The sequence below is a fragment of the Choloepus didactylus genome, chromosome 11 (assembly GCF_015220235.1).
Source record: "Choloepus didactylus isolate mChoDid1 chromosome 11, mChoDid1.pri, whole genome shotgun sequence".
NCBI classification, from domain to species: Eukaryota; Metazoa; Chordata; class Mammalia; order Pilosa; family Megalonychidae; genus Choloepus; species Choloepus didactylus.
In genome coordinates, this window is record NC_051317.1 from 79,734,976 (window position 1) to 79,758,116 (window position 23,141).

A 23,141-nucleotide genomic window follows, 5' to 3' on the forward strand; every position below is an offset into this window, starting at 1 on the left:
GAATTTCCTTTTAGTTTATTTTTTTCCTTAAATTCAAGACTACACTTCCTTCTTTATTTTTTTACCAGAAATATTTTTATCTTTTTTATAGCTCATCCAAATTTAATAGGCCTGTTCCCTGGAGACGTGGAGCTTGGGTTCTGGTGGCAAATTACAAAAGAACCCCCACTGGGCAGATAAATCACAAATGCGGCTGCTCCCTGTTGATGAAATACACAAAGGCACCCCCTCCAGGCAGAGGAATTGCAGAAAAGGCACCCACTCTGGGCAAACTATCACAAAAAGATAGCCAGTTGTTGCAGCCCCACTGGTGCACAATTTGGTGAACAAACATGGGCTGTGTGCCCGTCACCAGTTGAGCTCCCTGAGAAGCAGACTCATAGAAGGAGATGGTGAACAGGAGGTTTTCTAGGGAGAGTTTTGTGGAGGGGAAATATCAGTCAAGGTTCTTCAGAGAAACAGAATAGGATACATGCACACACACACATACACACACAGATTTATTATAAGGATCTGACTCATGCAATTGTGGAGGTTGGCAGGTCTGAATTTGTACGCTGGGAATTCTGGTGAAGGTGATATTGAATTCTTAAGTTCCAAATTCCTTAGGCTGGAAACTCAGTAAGGAGTGGAGGGTATAGTCTTGTGGCAGAACTCACTCTTATCCCTGAAACCAACAGTTCTTGCTCTTAAGACCTCCAAGTGATTGGATAAGGCCCACCTGCATTATAGAGGTCATCCTACTTAAGGTCAACATTACTTCAGGTCAACTGATTATAGATGCTAATCCTAGCTATGAAATACCTCTGTAGTAACAGCTAGATAGGTCTTTGACCAAGCAACTGAACATCATCACCTAGCCAAGTTGACACATGAAATTAACCATCACAGGAAGGGAGGGAAAAGAAGAAGGATTAAAGGGAGAAGGGGAAGTGTGGTGCAGTCTCCTGGGAGACCTCAGGGGACCCTGCTGGGAAGACAATTCAGGGCTGTTCTGAGTTGGGGTTAGGGGACCCTATGCTGATTAGTTCTTTGGATGCAGACAGCCCCAGAAAGGTTCTCTTCACAGAGGCAGTCTGGGAAGGGAGCTGGCAGCTGAGGGCTGTCTGTTGGCTGGCAGCACTCCCAGCAGTAGGGGAGTAAGTCCTTCATTCCTAAAAGGGTCTCTGGACAGTGTATCACCACTTCCACCATAGACTTGCACGACTGTATTCTATCTTTTTAGCTGCAGATGCCCAACCGTCAGCCCCCAGCACTGTCTATCAAAGCTCTCAACAGTTAGCCTGCTCCTTGCCTCTCTGAACGCTGCTGTCTAGGCAGATTTTTAAGTACCATGCCAAGCACAAAACAGCCTCCATGCTGTTTCAATGCTTAGTGAAAACCCAGATTCACAAATGAAGTATTATTCACAGAAGCCAGTTAGGTTGGGGAATCTTGTTCTACAAACTCAAAACTAACTCACAATGAAAATTTTTAGGAAAAATAAAACACATCTTTTAAGTCCTTTGCACAGGAGAAATGCTGGGGGAATGGGGAATTCTGGTGGGAAAGTGAAGAGAAGAGCAATTACAAAGAAGATATAGGGCCTGAGGATGGGGGAGAGCATCACACGATTGCTGGTGGCTGAGTTGGAAAAGGCAGAGGACCAAACAGGTCCCCAGGAGGACTGCAGCTCCAGGGACAGAAAAGAGCACAAGCTGAGGCAGGTTATGGGTGGAGTGGGTGCTGGGATGATCAGATTAACCTTGGAGGTAGGAGGTTCCTGGACTAAGCAGGTGACAAAAGACAAACAAGAGAAAGGCTGTCCAGCATCGAGAGGGAAGTATTCTGGTTTTAATCTCCATGACTGATAGAAATGCTTTGGAAACCAAGCTGGGATGGGAGTAGACAAGCAAAGCCCATTTGCAGACCCCTCAGTGCCATAGCCAGAATTAAGTTTTGTCAGTCTCTAGACTGTGACACTGGATGTTTGAGATGACAGTGGGAGCCCCAAGAAGCAGCCCAGGAGCTAAGAAACACATGAGAGCCTAGAAGAAGTAAGCACTTGTGAATCAGCAACCCCCACATCACGTTTACTATAATTTGCTTTCCACCTATACCCCAAGGCCAGGGAAAATATTTGTTCCTACCTTTTAGTTGCAAAAACCCCAAATACAGAGGTGAGAGCTCCAGGGGATAAAACAGGGTATGTTGATAGGTCAAGACGTGCTTTGAACTGAAAGTTTTGGCCTGAGTTTTCAACAGGATATGCACAAAGCTTGTGTTAACTCTTACATACCAAAAATGGGGCCTACTTCATACAAGAATCAAACTCCCTGCACTAGAATTCCCACCTACCCTCTACCACTAGAGCTCTTCAGCCTCCCTGATACCTTGCTAGATCCTGAGGGGAATGGTGGGAAATGAGGCAAGCCCAGGTGTCACCATCATATTCCCCTTTTGTGTCCATTCTTTAGATAGCAGATCCCAGGTCTCAGGAATAGGAGCGACAGGGTCTGTGGAGGATGAAATTCTCACTTGCACAGTGCAGAAATGTGTGGGTGAATAGGCAGAACTTGTGCCCGTCAGTGCCACTGTTACCAACAACCAGTTGCTGTCTCTGATCATTGAACACTGACTAACATGGCAGAAAAACCTGGTTATGTGAAGTTATCCTACCCCAGGAGAGGTAGGTTGGTCTTCAGATCCTGCCAAATGAGGATTGGATATGGGATATCACTTAAGAAAGCCTTTGGGTCCTACGTGATATTTGAGTGAAGGGTTTATATTGAGGGCGTAAATCTCCAAGAAAGAAAGCCTGATCACATCTGCTAGCTCTTGACTAAGTGGAAGGGATGGAGTTCTGGTACCTTCTTCACTTCACTTACTGCTTTTAGCTAATCATAGTCTACACCACTGAAATATAAGTGGAAGAGAAACTTGCAGAAGGGAAACAATCCCATATACAATTTTTCCAGATGAAGCAAGCCACCGTATAACTAAAAAATCCAACAGATATTTATTGAGTCGCTACTATAGGCCAAGCACTGTGCTGCTTCCTAGAGATAAGTGATGAACAAAAGCAGATGCAGCTTCAATCTTCCTGGAGCTTAAGATCTCGTGAGAAGACCTAGTGTGTGACTAATTGAGAAGTAATTACCGCTTTCACAGATGCCCTGCAGAGATGCTACAGGGTACTTGGAGAGCATATCAGAGAGGGATTTACCTAAGTCTAGGAGGTCAGGGAATGTTTCCCTAACAAACAGACAAATGAATTGAAATTTGAAGAATGACCAAGAGTTAACTGGGCAAAGGACAAGGAGTAAGGGGAACATCGTGGGCAGGAGAACAAGATGCTAGTGTAATAGGAGAGAGCTAGACAAGCAGTGTGGAAAACAACTTCAGTCTCTGACCTATAAATCTAAAAATGTATCCGTGGTGAAGTTTCAGACATTGTGCTAGACAGTAGGAGAAACTGGAGGGCAGCTGACAGTTCTGTTGTCCTCCGATGGTGTTACATGGGAAGCCACAGTGCAGTGTGCTCACAGTCTACCACCCACATCCTCCCTGGACTCAGCCTTCCTGCTCTAGGTCAGAGTAATGAGACGATGAGAGCTCACAGGAAAAAGTATGATTCAAGATCTTTGAGACAGAATAATAAAATTTTAGAACTGAAAGGGATCCTTAGGGGTCCATTAACCAAGCTCTCATTTTACAAATGAAGAAATTGAGGCCCAAGAAATTGAGTTTCTTACCCCTCATTAGTCACGCAGCATGAACCAGAGGCATGCTCTTGGTGTCTTGGTTTGCCACACCTGCCTTGACAAATACCATGCAATGGTTTGGCTTAAAAACGGGAATTTACTAGCTCACAGTTTGGAAGGCGAAAAGTCCAAAATCAAGGGGTCAGCAAGGCCTTCTTTCTCCCCAAAGTTTGTAGCATTCACCTCATGCTCTGAATACTGAACAGATATGAGTGGCTCAATAGTTTAGTTCAGACTTTTATGGAGGATTCATTATTTTTATCATTATTTTGGGTTTGATTTTTTTAACCTTCCACCTTCTTTAATGTTTTTCCTCAAAGCCAATAAGTTGAATCTCTCATGTACATGAAAGGTTTTTCTTTTTAATTTAAAATTTAAAAATAAGACAACCTTTGCCAAAAAAAAAAAAATCCTTGGGCTTCCTTGGCTTGCATCTCTGCCTCCTCTCTCTCTCTCTCTCTCTCATCTGCTCTTCTGGTTTCCATTGACTTCTGGCTTCTCCTTGTGCCTTTCTCTGACTGTGTCTGAATTTCTTCTGCTTATAAAGGACTCCAGTAATACAGATTAAGGCTGACCCAATTCTGTTGGGTCATGTTTTAATTAAAACTAACATCTTCCAAATGTTTCAGGTATAAATGGATTCACAGCCACAAGAATGAAGGTTAAGATTAAAAACATGACTTTTTGGGGGGTACATAATTCAACCTACCACTTTGGTGCCTAAGTGTTTCTTTCTCTTATGGCAGGTACCACAATATACCTGCCAGAACTTGACTGCTCCCCAGGAGTTGTGTTTATGTGACTCTTTATCAGCCTCAAGGTGACAGGGAGAGCCTGGTCGAAATCCATCTTTTCTTCTGGAAAAACCACTCACAAGCAAATGCTTCTCTGATGGCAGCCACCGGCACCCTCTCTGGCTGTACAGGTGGTGTGTGACGCTTACAGGAAACCCTAGTCCAGTGTGTGTAGGAGGACATGAGGGAATCCTCTTAATTTCCACCTTCGAAGAGCAGGTAACTCGTTTCCTTTGTTGGAACCAGGATCCAGGATGGCCATGCGGAATCAAAGTGTTTCTAACACCCTCTGTGCTAAGTTCTATTCATAGAAAACCTTGGCCTGGCTCCAGACCCATGTCACATTGTTTGTGTGGAATGAGGATGTGCTCCGCTTTCTCAGAATAACAAGCCCATGTTTATGATTCATTAAAGGAAAATTTTTCCCACAGCATAATGAGTGGAATCCACTTCATCAAACCCAAGGTGTGTCACTCCAAAGACACAAATAAAATATCCTCGTAGAAGAAATCCCCAAGCCACACACATTCCATCTCGCTTGTCAGTAAACAACGTGCCTGAGAAGATTTACCCCCAATGCCCCTTGTATGTATTCTTCTCCAGGAAACGGACGCCTCTCGTATCTTTTCTCCTTACTTTAAAACACGTTGGAAAATAAATGAGAGCAGCCAAGTCAGCACTCAAGGAAAAGAAAACAGACACTGTAGGAGGTGAAAACTTTTGGCCCAGTTTTTCCCATCTGAGTTTTCACCCATCAAGCACTCAAAAAACTCATACTTTTCCAGATAATTTCAGAATTACAACCTTGACATACAAGGGCAGTCTCTGTGTCTACCACCAACCCATGAACTTCCCATCAACTAGAGAATTTCTCTGAAAATGAAACATTGAGCTTGCTTGAATAGAACAAAATAGGTAAACATAGCTGACACTTTTGACTATCCAGAAACTAAATGCACAAACAAAAGGAGACGAATGCTGCCAGAAGTGGCCCTTTACAACAAATAACAATATTTGTAGGGTTAGGAGTAGCCTCCCCAGCATCCCTGACCTATTATCTCACTTGGGCATGGACACCTCTCTCCAGTCATGGCTTTACTTGCTGCAATTGTCACAGCCAGTCTTGACTTGGCCTTTGCCAGCCCCCTTCTGCAATGGCACCTGCCAAAAAGCAGACATTCCGGTCCCTGGATGATGCAGTTTTCAGCCTTTTCCACTGCTTCTGGGCATCACAGCCTCCTATGTGAACCCAGAGCTGGAGAAGTTGTGCTTTGCAGAGGCTCTGAAGGCCACCCACTCACAACCCCTCCTTTGAAGCAGAGGGCATGGAGAAAGGGGACGGCCACCACCCTGAGCACATTTCCTCAGAGTGGCAGCTTTTCATGGGTTTTAGTAGGTTTTATGTTGACATAACTATTGTAAAGACAATGAGGAAAAGGCAATAAAGGAAGCAGCATGGAGTGGGTGATTAAAATATCGATGATTTTTTTTAACATTTCATTTGGGCTAATTTCAGACTTACAGAAAAGTTGCAAGAATAGAAAAAGAATTCCTATACCCTCCATCCAGATTCCCCAGATGTTAACATTTTATCACATTTTCTTTATTCTCTTTCTCGGTATGTATACAAATTGTGCTTTTCAATACTGTTTGAGTATAAGTTGCATTCATTTAGGAAGAGGATTTTTAAAAAATACACCTCAAGACTAAAACAGAAAGTTATTGCTTTTAACTAACTGGATTTTTAAAAAGACAATCTTTGCCTGAAAGCAATGTGAATAATAATGTTTTTGTGTTTGACATCAATTGCAGTCTCCTTAGATTAAAAAAAAAAAAAATGGTCAGATTGTGAGACAGGTAAAGGGGCCAATCAACAGTGACTTGCTTCCCCCACCCACCAATGAGATAGCTCTTGTCCCCATGCTGGTCCCACCTGGACCTGGCTATTCCACTGCTCTGTCCATGGAAACGCTTGACCTAAGCCCCAAATACAACTGAGCTATACACCCCGTGCTTCTCCCACAAGCACCAATAACACAGATGAACTTGGGTGGGCTCTACTTCCTAACTCCCCAAGTCCACAAGGTGTTTCTTGGTTCTCCAAGGCACTCCTTCCTGCCAAATCCTACTCTTGCTTATCTTCTATTCACGTCTTGGCTTTCATCAAAACAGTACTGCCCAAATTGATCAACATCTCATTGGCCAACTTGGCTCTGAATGACTCTGGCCACATCCAAAAAATGAAATCCACCTACAGAGGAAGAATATTTGTCACAAGTGAGCTATTCAGTAAAATGGGCCATAGGCTCTCAGGGTGATTCCCAAGGAGGACTTTCAAAGAGGCTTTGAGTGATGGAGCAGCACTGGGATGTGAACAAAAGAATTGTAGCTATTTATCCCAGTGGCAGCACCCCAGCAAGAATGTCTATTAGCTCCAGCCACCTGCATCTCTCAAGCCAGTTTATTCGGCAGTTTTTTTTCCAGTTTGTGAGACACCCTATATCCTACCAATTAATTACATTTTTTTTTGAAGTTTACTGAAATCACTTTTCTGGTTTTATCTTACTTTGTTTTTCATTTTGCTTCACTTTGCTTTGCTTGCAACCAAAGAACCATAAACTAACACACACAATTAAATTGCACAGCTATTTGTTTCAGTTTCTCCACAGAACTCTATAAAGACAGGGACTATAACTTTTCATTTCCTCTCACTGTCCCCATGGACATTATGCAGAGTAGATGCTCCTTCAGTGAGGTGACCTGGCCAACTGCCCATTGTAAAAAAGCCCAAAACTAGACCAATTGGACTTTCTCATTTTTTTTTAAATGGATTTTGCTTTTGTGTAAATCTACTGAAAAACAGAGTCCATTCTCAAATTCTTCCAGTTTCTGTAAGTCATGAAACAATTTCATGAAACTGGTATTATTCAAAAATCTACTTATCTCTGTTCTTAGATCCATCAGCAGCTCTCATGCATTAAAAAACTAGAAAGTCAACCATGGACGATGGATTTCCTCAGTTGTTATCAAAGCAAGAACTCTGTTGGTGCCAAGACCTACAGGAGTTCCTGAACTGGCTAACATTCCTTGAGTTTCCTTTGAGGGGTGAAAAAAAGATGGCTTAAAGTATATTATATAAGAAAGAAAGGTATGAACATGTTAAGGGGAAGCTACAAAGGAAGCAAGCCAAGTTCCAAAATAAAAGGCAGGAATAGAAAACTAAAAATAACACACAGGGAAGTGTATCACATCTGTAGGGTTCCTTTGCATTCTCCCAAGGTATTGTACCTTTTTTTTTTTCAAGAGCATGCTAATAATTGTTCAGGGATTTAAATAGAACGCTATTATTTGTTCTTTAAAAATAGTCGCTTCTTTTGTAGAATTGTGAGAGAGTTCCAGGCAATATTAGCTGAATTTCGCTCACTGCTATTCACCATTTACAGGTCTTGTTATTTGTTTGTCTTTAATAGAACATGTAAAATATTTTAAATATTTCAGTCTTGCTGCAATTAATGGACACTTAAAATACAGTAAATGAGATTGGTTTTTACAACAAAACTGATTGGCTTTTACAACAACACTGAAATTATCTGCCACTTATGGAAAGCTTAATATATACCAGACACAGGGATAAGATCACATGGCACACAGAATGTATGCAAAGCTCCTTACAACTTTGCACAGAAATCATTGCCCACCCTTTATACTGAAGACGTTGAGGGACACCATGGTTACATAACCTGCCTGATGTCAATAGCTAGTGAGTAATATGGTGGATTAATTCTGGCTCCATCTTATTCACAAACCCTGGGGTCCATCCACAGGACTTTAAGATGATAAAAATATTAAAAATTGGCTAACTATATAGAGCTAGCTTGGGGCCATTGTTAGGATATTTATTGCTCCCTTTCTCTGTCAGTCCTGCATTACTTTTGCAGAGTTACTATTGGATTTATATTTAAATTCTGAAAACATATAGTGCACAACCCATGACTAATATAGATGACATTCCTCCTGGGCATAAGATTCATTTGCCACTACTCAATCAGCTGTCAGATTATTACAATTACTTTTTTCCTTTAAGAGAAGTAAGTTGTCATATGACAGATATTAAGAAAATGGAAACTGCATACTGGACACTATCTATGTAGAGGTCATTCACAGTGTTTGTTTAATAATCACTTCCAAGTTGTTAATTCCTGTTTTCTCTAGACACAACAAAAACAGGAAATATTTACCAGCCTCACAGGTGTCAGGAAATACTTTAAAAACCCTGGTGGCCTGGGTGAGATGCTTAAGTAGATAGTATTTCTGTGCATAGGTAGAGAAGGTATATTGTAATTTAAAATGTGAACTTTGATCTAGAGACCTTTATCTATATTTTCTAGGGATTCACTAACTTTGCTTCTGCTGGACCAAAAATGTGTTCCAGAAATGAGGTGCAATTCATGCAAATGTGCTTTGTAGCCTTTCTCATATTTGCAAAGAAGCTACACTTCGCTACATTTACTTAGTTTGAAATTCTATTTCCCTATCCAACAAAGTGCCAAGATGATACAGTACTTATCAGAACTCCTGGAATATAGGATTATGTTCTTAAGTTACCATTTCTGTCGTAAACCACTACTTTACATTAATACTGCAATTTAAATTGGAGAAAGCTTTATTCTTTTTCCAATATGGCTAATTATAAGACTAACTTTTAAAAATTCAGAAAAGGGCTAAAAATAAGAATCACTGTTAACATCTTACTTTATCCACATGCACAAATTTTTTTTACAAAAAATGAGATTATTCACAACATGCTTTTTTTGCTTAACATACTGAAGTGTTCTTAAGCAACCTCCAATCAATGTTCTCACTGAAATAACCATGTGTCTCCATCCTCTCCAGAAAACATACAACATCAGGCAACATGCTGAAGGATCTGGAATACACCTACACACCTGCACTTCCACCAGTTAAAATAAAAGCCTACAAAGAGTCTGTTGCAGTTGTTGCCAAACCTGTTTGTGCTAATTATTGTTATTACACAATTTAATTAAATCTTATGCAGATCAATAAACTAGCAATGCAGAAAGGAGATTGTTCTTCCTATGAAAATAAGGTGAATGTTTTGGGGAGCCTAATAAATGTATCCCTTTAAAAAACAGTTGCTCTCAAATTGGGGCTAGGGGACTCATGGAAATCTAGGGGTCTGCTGTCTCATTGTGGTTTAGGCAAGAAAGGTGATGTGCACTTCATCCAGCAGCCACACTATTGGACCAAGAACAGAATCAGTTCATTACGTTGTCTACCTCTGCTGCGAAGCGAACGATGTTCTACAGCAATAGCTATGTAGGAAACTCATCATTTTCAAAGTCTACATCATATTCAGTTCTTGGCTATGCCTTAGCCAAATGATCAATTCTTGATCAGTTCTTTAACTAATACCCTATCAATGACCCTTACAGATTATCTACCATTTTCCACTCTTGTAAAAACATTGCCACATTTGTTATATACACATTTCGCAAACTTTTTAAAATTTTTTTCTTAGACTAAATTCATAGAAATAGAATTTCTGCATGAATGGATTCATATTTTTAAGACACTTTAATATGGTATAGATAAACTAAAGATATTAATGTTCTCATTTGTTAACTCTAATGTTTAAAACTGGTACAATGATAAGTAATAGAATTTTCACCACAATGTACAAGATTTTGTCATCTAATTTATTTGGATCTTGGTGTTTTCATCTGAAAAATAAAAGGTCTACACTAGAATTCTTTAGGCCCCACTTATCAACCTGAATATCTCAGATTTCCATGCATTCCTCTATTTTCTAAGGGGCAGGAAAGTGTATAAATACATTTACTTTGTAAGAGCCAGATCTCAAAAATCCGTATCAGTGGAATTTTTATAAACTGGATTCATGTAATCAAATCAAACTCTCTCATTGCTTTACAAAGTCCTTATCTCCATTTGTGACTGATAACCCTGAGCTTAAAATTGTGAACTCTCTCTAATCTTGGATGGGGGAGTTGGAGAAACGGAATGAAACCCTTCTATTCTCCCCAGACAACCTTCTGGAAAAGTGCTCCCTTCCCATGCAGTTTTCATCACCTTTCAATCAGCCTTCCACCCCAACATCTCCATGGACACTGCTCTACCGCAGTCACCAGGAGACTTCTAAGGACTCTTTAGTTCTGTCTGATCTCTCCAGGTTACATGGTCACTCTTTCTGAGACAACTTCTAAAGTCTCTGGCTCTTCTTCTTTCATCTTGCTTTTATGGCCTTCTTCTACTTGTCCCTGGAAAGTCTCCATACTTTATCTGAAAGTTTCTCAGACATTTCTCAACCCTCTCAGCTGCTCAAATAGCTAGTCTTCAAACTGACAATTAAATGTGCCAACTGGTTAAGAGATACTGCAATGCCTTCTTTCATTAAGCCAACAATGACTGGCTTTGATTGTCCCTTAGTTTATCTCAAGTTTGGCCTTCCCTAGGTCAGTGGTTCTCAAAGTGTGGTCCCTGGACCAGCAGCATCTGCATCACCTGGGGACTTGTTAGAATTGCAAAATCTTGGGCCCCAGCTCAGACCTACCGAATCAGCAATTTGTGGTTTAACAAGTTCTTCCAGGTGAAGCATGCTAAAGTTTGAGAACCACTATTCTATGTTATATACACTTTTAAAGCCTGGGGAACCAAATTAATCAATTCTCCCTCTAAATCTCTGTGTGATGTGGAATTCACCTATGCATCCTTGCTCCTAGGAAGCTCAGAGTAAAAGAAAGGAATAAAATGCAGAATGGACATGGCAGTCTTCCTAAATTGCCTCTCACATAAAATGACAACCCAGTTTTGCTACTGTGGAAATTATTTCTTGTTACCACCATGATGTCCCCAGTGCCTGAGGGGAAACTGCATGCTACTTTGTTGTCCTGTTCAACCCTATTCGTAAGGTTCATTGATCCCACCCTTCTTGGATCTCCAGTTTTTCAGTCACCTCATGTTCCAACAAGCAGACTAGGTAGTCATCAGGGAGACAGGGGAGCTGGCAGATGAAAGGGAAGGAGAGGTTGTCTGCTTCCTCAGAAGCTGCTGCTCTGGTGGAGACAGAAAGCTTGTTACCTGCTTTATTCATTCATTCATCCATCCATCCATTCACCTGACCATCCCTCTACCCATCCATTCATCAATCTTCCATCCATCCCTTGTCCCATCCATCTTTCTATTCACCAGCTACCCATTCACTCATCCATCCATCCACCCATCCATTCATTCAATAAATATTTATTACGTTGAATATGTTAGTTTGGCTTCTCTTCAGTATTAAATGAGGTTGGCTCTCAATGGAGACCACTGATCTTTGGCATTTTCTTTTGCTTCTTCAGTGTTTCCCAGGATGGTCCATTAGAGTGCAGGAAGAAAATCTCTGAACTCCTATTTATATTTATGTCTTATTTCATCCTTTAAAAAATTGCTAGTTTGAGTGTATCCTTTATAACAAAGATAATATAGCAATACTATAGCATGTATATAGTTTTAAATTGAATGCTCAAAAATTGCAATACATAAGTGTGCAATCTGGTGTGAAAAATAAAAAAAAAGGAAATTCTTCAATGCTATGAAGAATAGAGTCAAAAGATTATGGAGCAATTTGAGAAAGGCAATAGTACTTGGGATTAAGAGCACACAGAGGTGGAGCCCCTGTAGCAAGAAGGTGGGCAGCTAGAAAACATGCCTGCAACTGAGCATGGATGAGAGCACTTTTGTTTGCTTTGGTGCCCACAGTCACACACTTGGTTACTGCAGAGCCAGGAGGAGAGGCAAGTCTCTGCCTCAGACTAGCTCCATCTCCACCACTCCACACTACTCCAAAGGGGCATTTGGACTGCAGATGACCTTCAGGCCGAGGCTGTAGATCTTTAAGAAACCTCACTTGCTGAGAGCATATCCTGAAACTTTATTACACTTCTAGTGAAAGTAAAAATTTTCAGTGCTGTCTGTTTTCTGCTATTTTCTACCCTGATTTTCTACTATCCTTATAAAAATGATTAGTTCAGGCAAACTGTTTGTAGTTCTTTATGCAGACATATTTTTTTCCAGCATTTTATCAATTCACTTTAATTATTTCCATAATTGCCTATGTGACTGAGTAAACATATCCTGTTCTTGGATATGATAATCTCAAGTTACAAAACTCTGTTACTCTGTTCTTCTAGAACCACTGAAAGAATTGGTTAGTCTTTGCTTGTGTTTTCTAAAGTGCAACCGCGTTTAAAAACATTAGGAAATATATGAAAATAAAATGCTAGTATAATTTATGAGTGACAGCGTGAATGAGATACCTAAACTGATGAAAGTGAAAATGGGTTGGTATTTTTAGATCTCTAATTTTCGGTCAATCAGCTAGCTCATTGAGATTTCATTTATTTTGGGTTTCCTCACAGAACCTAGAGCAGTGTTTAGCACTCACTAACAAAGTTAAAATACAGGCAGAGAAAACAAAGCAATGATAGAGAATGAAATATAATCTAAGTTGCATATCTTGATGCTATGTGACAGAGACATGCAAGTAGTGACCTAGAAACTGTCATTTCAAACCTTAGCTCTACAGCTAACTTATGATACCCAGAGAAGCCTTCATCTTTTTTTTTCTTTAGCCTCTGTGGAACAGGCTAATATATCGGGACCTACATTTTAGGAAGCTATAAGGAACGATCAGACCAAAAATGTGAGGCAAAAAATAAATACTTTGGTCTCTCATTTTGACAGAAACGGCTTATCTGTAGCAGAAAATTCAGTTGAAGAACCTGCTCTTTAATATACATAGGGTTCTTGTTCATTGAACGAATCACTATAATATGTGGAAATCATGAATAGACTAAGAAGAGCTGTGTTTTGGTTTTTTTATTGAACAATAATAAACATATCCTTTTAAAAAAAACCTAACAGCTTATTCGGCTTACATTCAAAGACCCTCCCACACAGGCATCCACAACTCTGTTGGCAAACTTTAATAATAAAATATAGGTAGACAGTCACATAATTCTTAAATTAGTTCTTCACTCCAAATAAAATACTTCTGCAAATATTCCCTAAAAGCATCTAGAACAACAATCTTGTTAGTGCTAAGATCTTCCCAATTGGACTTCTAATTCAACATACAAACCAAGTTTGAAAGAAAAAAAAATTCCCCTTTTTGCTAATTTTATACATTTTATAACTCCATAGTGACTGAATTTTTCTAGACTTCTCTCATGCTTCTTACTATTAATATTATTATAATTAATAAATTTATCATGTCTCTGATGTATGAAAAACTTATAGAGTTACACCTTTATTATAACCATTTTAAACAAACAATATTATGTTCATCTCCTCAAGAGGGTGATAAATATGGGTATGGAGGATGACTCATAGTAACATATTTTTTACAAAAATATATAAATATTTACCTTCACTTCTCCCTCAAGCAGGCAAAATATTTCCCAGCTCGACTTCTGAGGTGTCATTCTTTAAAACCATTTATGGAAGTCTTATGTTCGTCCACAGCCCCAGAACCATCCCTCAGATACATGCAAACTGGGGGGCTAAATTAGCAGCCTTTTGAAACCTGCCTCATATTGAGGCTTTTACTCAAACCCCCACAAGCTTCAAACATCCCACTTCCTTTAGGGGTTTTCTGGGCTGTTCTGTTCTGACTTCTCACAAAAGAAAAGAGCACAAAGTTCTACTGAAGCTACCACAAGGAAGAGCAAAATAGTACAACCCTCGCTCCCACCCCCACCTCCCTTGCTCCGGACTCTTCCTTGATCCTGCATCCCAGCGTTGATGTACAGCCGAGTCAGCGAGTCTGCTGGTGCCCTGCGGTCTTCAGCTTTGGCCAGCTTTCTCTTTGGCTGACTTGTCTCCACATCAACATTATCTAAATTGCATTTTTAGTTCTTCAGAATCACTATACACATATCTAACGAACCTACACATTCGGCATTCAAGTATCTAAAACTGTTGGCACATGCATTTTACAGATGGAAGTAGCCTACTTTTTTTTTTTTTCTGGACCGGCCCTGAATCACAATTGGTCTCCAAAAATTACATGTCCATATGCTATAATCTAGATAGTTTCCAAAATGTTGGTTGTACATTGAACAATCACTAAAATAAAGCCTTCACTTAGGAATCCCACCCAGTATCAGCGTGGATTTAACCATTTCATGACAGGAGCCCGGGCAGCATTCTCTTTCACCGTTTCTTCTCTCATAGCATTGCCGTCTCCAGATGCCATGTCATGTTCTGAAATTAGAAGGAATACAAATCATGTCCAAGTACTTATAACTTCAACATCAAACACAATTTTGTCTTGTTTTTATTTTAAAATAGAATTTACACTTAAATCTTTGGTTTAATAGACATAAAGAAAGATTGTATGCTGATTTTATTTGCCTCCCATCTACAGTAGCACCTCCCATCTAAAATAGCATCTCTTGAAGTACCTCTCTTACCCACAGAGTTCTCTTCTCTTGTTTTGCGTTAGCTCTCTCTACTAATAGAATATCAGCTCCAGGAAGGAAGGGGCTTTGTCTTGTTCACTGTTACAGCCTCAACACTTACAATACTTGGAACATAGCAGGTGCTCAATAAATACTGGCTGAATGAGTAAATGCCTTGAGAATAGATGTCTAAGCAATATTTTAACACTGAAATATCAGTGTACTAAAAATTAAATTAAAATTTAAATTTAAATTAAATAAAAATATTAAAAATTAGTGTAAGGAAGAGGAATTAGTGTATTGGTGCAGTCCCAGAAGTCAAAAATCAGAACAAAGGGGAGAATTTTTATAAAAGTAGTTTTTAGCACCACATAAAAGAAAAGTTGGTAGTATTTAGAGTTTCCTAAAATGAAACTTTCTGCTTCCAAGAGTAGTGAAGTATGCTTGCTTCAGCAGTGCACATCAGGAAATGGGGTGCTATAAGAAGAATAGCATGAATACATGCAAATTCATGAAACATTTCAGACCTTACCTTCCCCAAAACAGGTGCTTGCGAATTCCCAGTCTTGGAAAGCTCACAACTAAAAAAGAAAGGGGGGTAAAAAAAACAAACCCCAGGGGCAGGAAGCCCACTTGCCGAGAATGTTACAGCCGACAGGTTTAAAGAAAGTTGGAGAAAATGACCTCACATAATCAGACTATGGAAGGGACCTTGGGAGTCCTTACACCAGTGAAACTTGGAGCTCTGTGGCAGGATGGCAGCTGCACCCCACTCTTGTAAAGTACAACGCACACACCCTGGGAAGCCTTATGTAAACACATGCACAACTGAGCAGTGGGGCTCCTGGGAAGCTCCTCAGCCAGGTCATTAGGATAGTCTGCTCCCCATCTGGAACCTGATGGTTCTACCAAGATTATACAAGCAATTATCTTTCCTTGCTCCTTTAGCTGATGAAAGGAAACAATCCAGGTCAGTGAAGGGAGAAAACCTACTTTTATCCCATAAATTTCCAAGTATCATGATACCATATTTTGGCATTGAAATATCTTTGTGTACCTGATAATGGAACTTCTATCCAGAAATATCTCTATTTCCAAGGCATGTCTATAGTCATAAAGAAATTTGAAAAATTTGCCAGCAAATGGGAGAGGGCAAAAGGCCAGAGGAAAGGAGACTTCTCAGCAGCCCTCTGGAGAGGCAGCCAAGAGCAAACCCTGCTTGTCTGTGCAGCAGGAGGGGCATAGATAAGACACAAAAAAAGAGTTCTCGTCACTGAGGACTATTCCGAAGCATCACTCCAGACCTCCCCATAGATTCCATCCCAGACACCAACAAAGTCTTGCAATAGATGCAATTCTCTGTATGGGAAATATTTAGGGGAGACCTTAAGTGGCTGAAGGAGACTATAAAAGTTGTTTCCCCAAAGACCTAAGTGGTTCTAAGAAAGCAAAATAAGGCGAAAAGAATCTTGCAAGTGTTTGAGGCAGCTAGCTGTGCTAAGACAATAGCCTTTAAATTGGTAAGAAAAGCAGTCTAACCATTCAAAAAATTCCCAAGTTTTATAAAACCCAGTCATTTTTTGCATTTTGCTTTTCAAGGACTATAAGGGCAAGCCATAAATATTTTAAATGTTAATAATACCTTTGTTTGATTATAGTTTGTTAATTTTCTTGGGGTATGGTAGGAACATGTTGGAAGCAATGTAGTTATTTTAGATTATTTGTTTTTCTTATTCCTTTGTTTGGATATGGTTTATTAATTTTTGGGGGGTATGGTAGGAACATGTTGGAAACAAAGTAGTTATTTTAGGTTATTTGTTTTTCTTAATCCTTTGCTTTGTTTTATTTGAAATGTTGTGTTTTTGTTGTTTGTTTGTTTTAATTTTTCAATAAATTAAAAAGAAATGTTAATAATGCCTCCCTTTCCAGATCAAATATTCACAAAGATACTCACCTAAGAGATAAAGGAGTGTCTCACTTTAATTTTTAAGGGCTTAGCCACATTTAAACTGAATAGTTCATTTAAAAGCACAATATATTTCCTTCATTTTAGTATGCTTAGTTGTACCTATGTGTAAGGAGGACATAAAGCTGGGAAAATAAGCATGCACCAAGTATTTCACACCTTGATTATTAGATGTGCAACAAACCAGGGGAAAGAAACATGAATAAAATGGATTTGACTTATCAGCTATTTATATCTGAGGGAAAAAATTGTATGATTTGTTGATCCTAGCAGTTGCTGTGGTTACATGATGTTTTAAATGAGCTGCTTTCACTTTAATGGAGTGTTACTGTACTTGCAATTTCTCCAAAAAGAAAACCAAATATATGCATGCACTATGTTATAGACTGCATGTTTCTCATGTCTTAACAACCTGTTAACAGCATGGACTAACAAGGAGCACATGGGTATTACTACAATTTCATTCACTTTCCAAATTGCAAACACAGATAGTATCTCTTACTCTCTCCAAAATCCATAAAAATGTATACTTGAAATTATTCCATTTAAGTGCTTCCATTTGGGCTTTAAAAAAAGAAAAAGAAATGTTGTACATTTTCTTTCTTGTCTCTTAAACTTTATCCAATAAATTCTTCACAACATTTTTTTCTAAATGAAGTTGGGAGAGAAGTAGCTTTGTCCAGTACATATATAAAACAGATAGCTGAAGAATTTAAATAACTTTGTCTATCTTGGTTGGTTTTTTTAATTACAGTTTCTCTGGTAATCAATCCTATTTACCCTCTATAAAAAATGGGTAAACTTCATGAGAAATTATATAACCCTCAATATTATTAATGGGACCTCTTTTTTGAATCTGCAGATTTTATTGAGATATATTCACATACCATATATTTATTAATGGGGTCTTTTTAAAACTAGCAATAGCAACCAAATTTAACAACTACCCACCTTACCCCTGGGTAAAATATAGAAAACAAAATTATTCAAATCAGCATATTATTCTACTCACTGATATATCTTTTAAAGTTATTCAAACTTAAAATGGGACTATAGTAAATTGTTTACTCCAGAATCAACCTTACCTGCGCGAGAAACAAATCTCCTGTCAGAAGACTTGGCTATCGAATACTGGAAGAAGGGAAATTTCAGACACTTGCCAGTCACTCTGTCACATATGCCCAACTGGCAGCGGCAGGTCTCTTTGCATTCCATCCCGAAGGTGCCATAGGGGCAGTCTGCGGGCAAGAAAGGGTTAAAAGAGGGGGCTGCCTGTTGTGCAGAAGCCCCCTTCCAACAGTCCCTGTGTGCACAGCCTTAGGATTTGAACAAATCTCATGAATCTTGCCTGTAAAATAAAACCCAATTCTCAAAGAGTTCAAGCTTTGAAAGCTGAAACTTTATGCTACAAAACGTGAAATCTCAAGACACCCAAACACTAAAACCACATCATTGACAGCTCAGTTTTAGTGCCCTGCTGTAAAGTGTAGTTGAAAACAATTGCACATACCCAGACTCCTTGCCAATCTTAATTCTGTTTATTTTCTGCTTAGATGCTGATAGGTTCTCATAGGTTACCTTTGTGACAGCTCAATGACAGCTCCTCAAAGTTTAAAAGATGTGATGCTGTCTTTAAATCCACTGTATACAGAGACATTTCAGTGTTTTAAATGTATTAAGAAGGCTCTTCAAATTGACCAGGCCTAAGAGCACTTGTCATCCCAGTTAATTACATGACATAATCAATCCTCTATCTGTTCCAACTCTGTCAAGTTCCTTATCTGTCAAAAGAGCAATACAACTTACCTAACTTCCCCAGTAGTTAAGAGGATTTGCTAGTAAAACCTTCTGCAAAGCTAAGATGCAAATGCTAAGTGAACAAAAAAGCTGAGGGTTAACTATTTATATGCCTACCAAAAACTGGAAAATTCTAGAGCTTCAATGTTCTTTTACTTACACTAAAACATACTATATTAAGATAAAGAGGACAAGTGCATTTATTAAAAATACATGGTTTTGTGACATAAACAAGATCCCAATAGATTAACCAGTCTTTAAGAGCAAAGCAACTGATGTTGACAATTTATTATCAATTATAAATATAATTATATCTTAATTATAAATATATGTTTTTAAAAGATTTAGGATTACTCTTTTCAGTATCCTTCAGATTGCAGATGACCCCAGTTTAAAACATTGTGCTCTGCTGGGAAAAATAGTCCTTAAAAGGGATCTTGCAAAAGCCTCCTGCAGAAAAGCACATGGGATTGGGATTTGACTGTGTCTACACTTATGTTCATGATGTTGAAAACTAAAACTTTAATCAAATTCTCAATTACACTTCAATTGTGTCCCCTGATATATTGTATAGTGCTATGCACATACTAAGTGTTCAATAAATATGTGTAGGATGGCTGATTGTTATCTGGACAACCCAATGCCAAACATGTGAATATTGAAAAAATATCTGGATGTGCAGCTGAAGTATAGTTTTCACATGGTTGTTCAATAAATAGCTGAAGGAGGGAGTTTACCTATAATAAAATATAACACATCTACCTAGAGCTGCTAAGGCTCACATAGGTTTATTCTTTCCAACAGAGTGAAAAATGTTCAAAACCAGCCTCATCTGCAGTCTGAAGGATGCCCACAAAAGGAATCCTAAATATCTTTTAAAAGTCTATCTCATTTACTTCCACCACCATCATTCAGCAGAACACTGGATTGCTAGTCTCCAGATGCCTTCAGCTTATTTCTTTACCCATATGTGATTGTACATTTACAAAGACATTTTCATGCCAAGAGAAAAAGCAATCTACTGCATATACTTGCTATGTCATAGGTATTATTGTGTTAACCACTTCCTCTCTAATTTCCTTATGTGAAATTCTGTTTTCTTGGCTGATGAGCCCTGTAATTTACAGAAAATACAGATACCATTCAGTCAAAAAAAATGTATGTATATGGTCACCAAAGTAAGTGTTTCATCAATATTTTACCTTTTATTGGTTATAAGCAAAGACTAAATTAGCAAAATACAAAACTCTCCTAGTAGTTCAAACATTTATTTCTTAACTTTCAGCATGTTTTCTGGATAAAGGTAATTTATAAATTATTTGTTAAAAGGTAGACAATTAAGGAGATTAGCTGCATACTAGGTGATTGCCATTCATAAAAGTACAATTGTATTAAATGTATAAAAGTAAGAATTACTTGGAAATTCCCAACCCTTTTAATTATTTTTAAAGCTTCTTTGTATTAGAAATTGATGACTGGGGCAATAAGCTATGTGTTCCATCTTAATAAAAGCTTTTAATGATGAGATCATGAGGTATCCACAAATAAAATATTTTTAAATCACCATTCTTTTGATTCTAAACATTTAAACATGTAAAGATTTTCAACTACAGTCACTAAGTTTGAAGTAAATCCTACACATGCTTAACTATATTATTTAGATATTATTTCAACCTAATGAAGTTTTTCTATGAGTTTATGACTGCCATCCTTATTCTGTACAAACTTCTGGTTTTTATTTTTCCTTTACTATTATTTTTACTTCTCTTACACCATCTGCTATTTTTTTCTAGATGGCCAAAGCCTTTTAAAGTGGAAAGAGGTTTATTTTATACTTCAGGGTACCTTGTCCCAAGAATGTGAGTTATTCTGTTAAGTGACTTAAGCCCACCCTATTCCACAAAGCACATTAGTGTTCATCAGAAATATTTGATCTGCCCTGTGAACACTTTCATGATCAAAGAATCACTAAACCCCAGGGCTGAAAACTATTCCAAGAGGTTATCTAATGAAGACCTGTGTAATCACTGCCTTCTAGGCAAGAGAGCACCTAACCCATCCATAGCAGAGTATCTGTCAAGTTTTTAAAGTTTTCCAGAAAACGAGGCAACACAATCTTGCACTTCAACTTTTTTTCTTAAAGCTCCTGAACATGAAGTGCTGTATTTCTTGCTGCACTTCCCTGCACACTGGTTTCTTTTGCTGTTTGCAGAGTTATCCTGCTCTGTCTACCTATGACAGCACCTGTATTGGGCCTTATCAATAAACCCCCTGCATTTTTCCCTCGGAGTAAATGAGGGGGAAAAGTCTCCTCACTTCCCATGCTGGCTAAAAGCCCTCAGCCTGCCCTGGGCGGGGAGAAGCAAGGGGTCACTCTTTACCTTTGCAGATACCAAACTCGTCACCAAAATCATCCTCCTCACTGTAAAACTGACACCTCAGCCCCGGGCCGCACTTGACGCCGTCCATGCCTGAGACCGTGCGGTAGCAAGTTTCCCCCAGCCCTGCGGCGCATACGCGGCAGCAGCCGCAGTCGTCCAGCACTGTCCTCTTGCAGCGCAGGCTGCTTTTGCACTCGTTACTGTCACAACGTGCCGGACAGTCCACCGCGTACTTGGTGCTCCAGGCCGTCACCAGGTGTACAGGAACAAGGAGCGTGGTCAGAAGCAAGAGGTTCTTCATGGTCCCCAGCAGGCTCGGGCTCAGCTTCCCGACTCGTGGTTTCTGCTGATGGGAAGCAGCCGTCCAGCTTCCAAACCAGTAGCTGAGCCTCTGCCTACACGTTTATGAGTTTTATACACTGGGTCGCCCGCATGTTTCCCCGTCATCAATTTCCTCAACCCAGCGGCAGCGCTGTCCTCCTGCCAGGCTCCCTTGTTTTAGTTTATGAAATCCAGGATGAAGGCTGGATTAACACGCTGCTGCCATCCAGGAATTGAAAAGCCCAAGCTGATGTCATCTGTTATGTTTAGGTGGTTGTTTTGCATGAGGACTAAAAAACTTGCTCACATCCGCCTCAAGGGCTCAAGGACGTCTGTGAAAGGGGAATAAAGAAGGCTGTACACCCTCTCCTTCAGGACAGGAATTGTTCTGACACCAGCGTATTGGCATATCACTTGGGGTGTAGCTTTGTCTCAGAGCCTCTGTAGTCAGGAGGAAAATGATATCGCCATGAATCATCAGGGCTGAAGAAGCTCCTTAGAAAAAAAATAAACACTTGGTATTTCCCCTCAATAAATAGCCATGAGATCATTTGGAAGCAAAAAAGGTTATAGTGTGCCTTTCCAATACTTGGAAGAAAGAAAATATTTTGATAGGGATTTTTTTTAAGACTGTCTCTTCCTTCCTCCCACCTCTCTCCTCAAATGTTATTTCTAAAGCAAGTCATGTTGCATAGACCTAAGTCTATCATGGAATAACTGTATTTCTATTGAGGTGTGGAACTGCAGCTGAGGATTTCTTTTCAAATCAATTTAGAAAAAAAAAAAAAAAAAAACCCACAAATGAGGCAAGATCTTGTTGGCACTGCTTCTGGGTTACTCAGTCCTGGAAAAACTTATCAGTTGGACTTCTCCTGGTCCAAAACTCCCTGGAGAGAAGGCTCATCCATCACAGATTCTGCTCGTCCAATGATTGAGCCCATTCGGAGTCCTTCCCCTCACCTCCTGGCATCTGTGAAAGCCTTCACTAAAAATCGCAGCCAGTCCAAGGAAACAAATGAGCCAGCAGGGAAATCAGAACCAGGCCCCAGAGAGGAATGTCATGGGGAAGGGAAAACGTAACCCATCAGCAAACAAGGTCATTAAACTATGTGGGGTCACAGGTTTTAGGTCTAACTTGGGAAGACAGAAGGGACTTCTTAAACGTATCAACTGGGCCAAGGCCTTATTAAGCAAGGACTATGGGGGAGAGAGCGCAAGGTGAAAGAGAGGAGTGGGGTGTTCTGACACCAAGTGCATGTTATATTCCAAGTCCCCTCTGCGCCTTCCACTCTTGTCAAAATGGATTATAAATTCTGAAGAGGGTCAGTGTCATTTTGTAGTAACAACCCAGTTAATTTGATAACTCTTTGTCTTTCACAAATTAGCTGTGGGCAAGTTGCAGGACTTCTCTCAGCCTCCACTTCCACTTTGGGGAATTGGTGGTGTTAGGTTGGCCTCTAAAATCCTTAACCTTCTGGAAGATGGGACAGAGGCCATCAGATATGATCTGATCTGAGTGGCCTTCTCAAGTGCAATTTCAGGAAGATGGAGGGAACAGAATCACGAGTACATGAAAGAGGAGGTGGGAAATGAAGACAAGAGTCTTAGCTTCCAAATTTCCCAGACTTCCCAAGACAATATATTTTTTTAATTTCAGT

The 23,141-nt window shown here is 39.5% G+C and overlaps 1 protein-coding gene across 1 annotated transcript; it reads right to left on the reverse strand.

Moving 5' to 3' along the window:
• Window positions 1–13,420: 13,420 nt before the first annotated feature.
• Window positions 13,421–21,628, reverse strand: ESM1 (endothelial cell specific molecule 1). The gene is made up of 3 exons (XM_037799137.1): window positions 21,163–21,628; window positions 18,070–18,222; window positions 13,421–14,821 (listed from the first exon to the last, which is right to left on the reverse strand). The coding sequence occupies exons 1-3, from the start codon at window positions 21,461–21,463 to the stop codon at window positions 14,721–14,723; spliced, it is 555 nt and encodes a 184-aa protein (XP_037655065.1). The 5' UTR covers window positions 21,464–21,628; the 3' UTR covers window positions 13,421–14,720.
• Window positions 21,629–23,141: the final 1,513 nt, after the last annotated feature.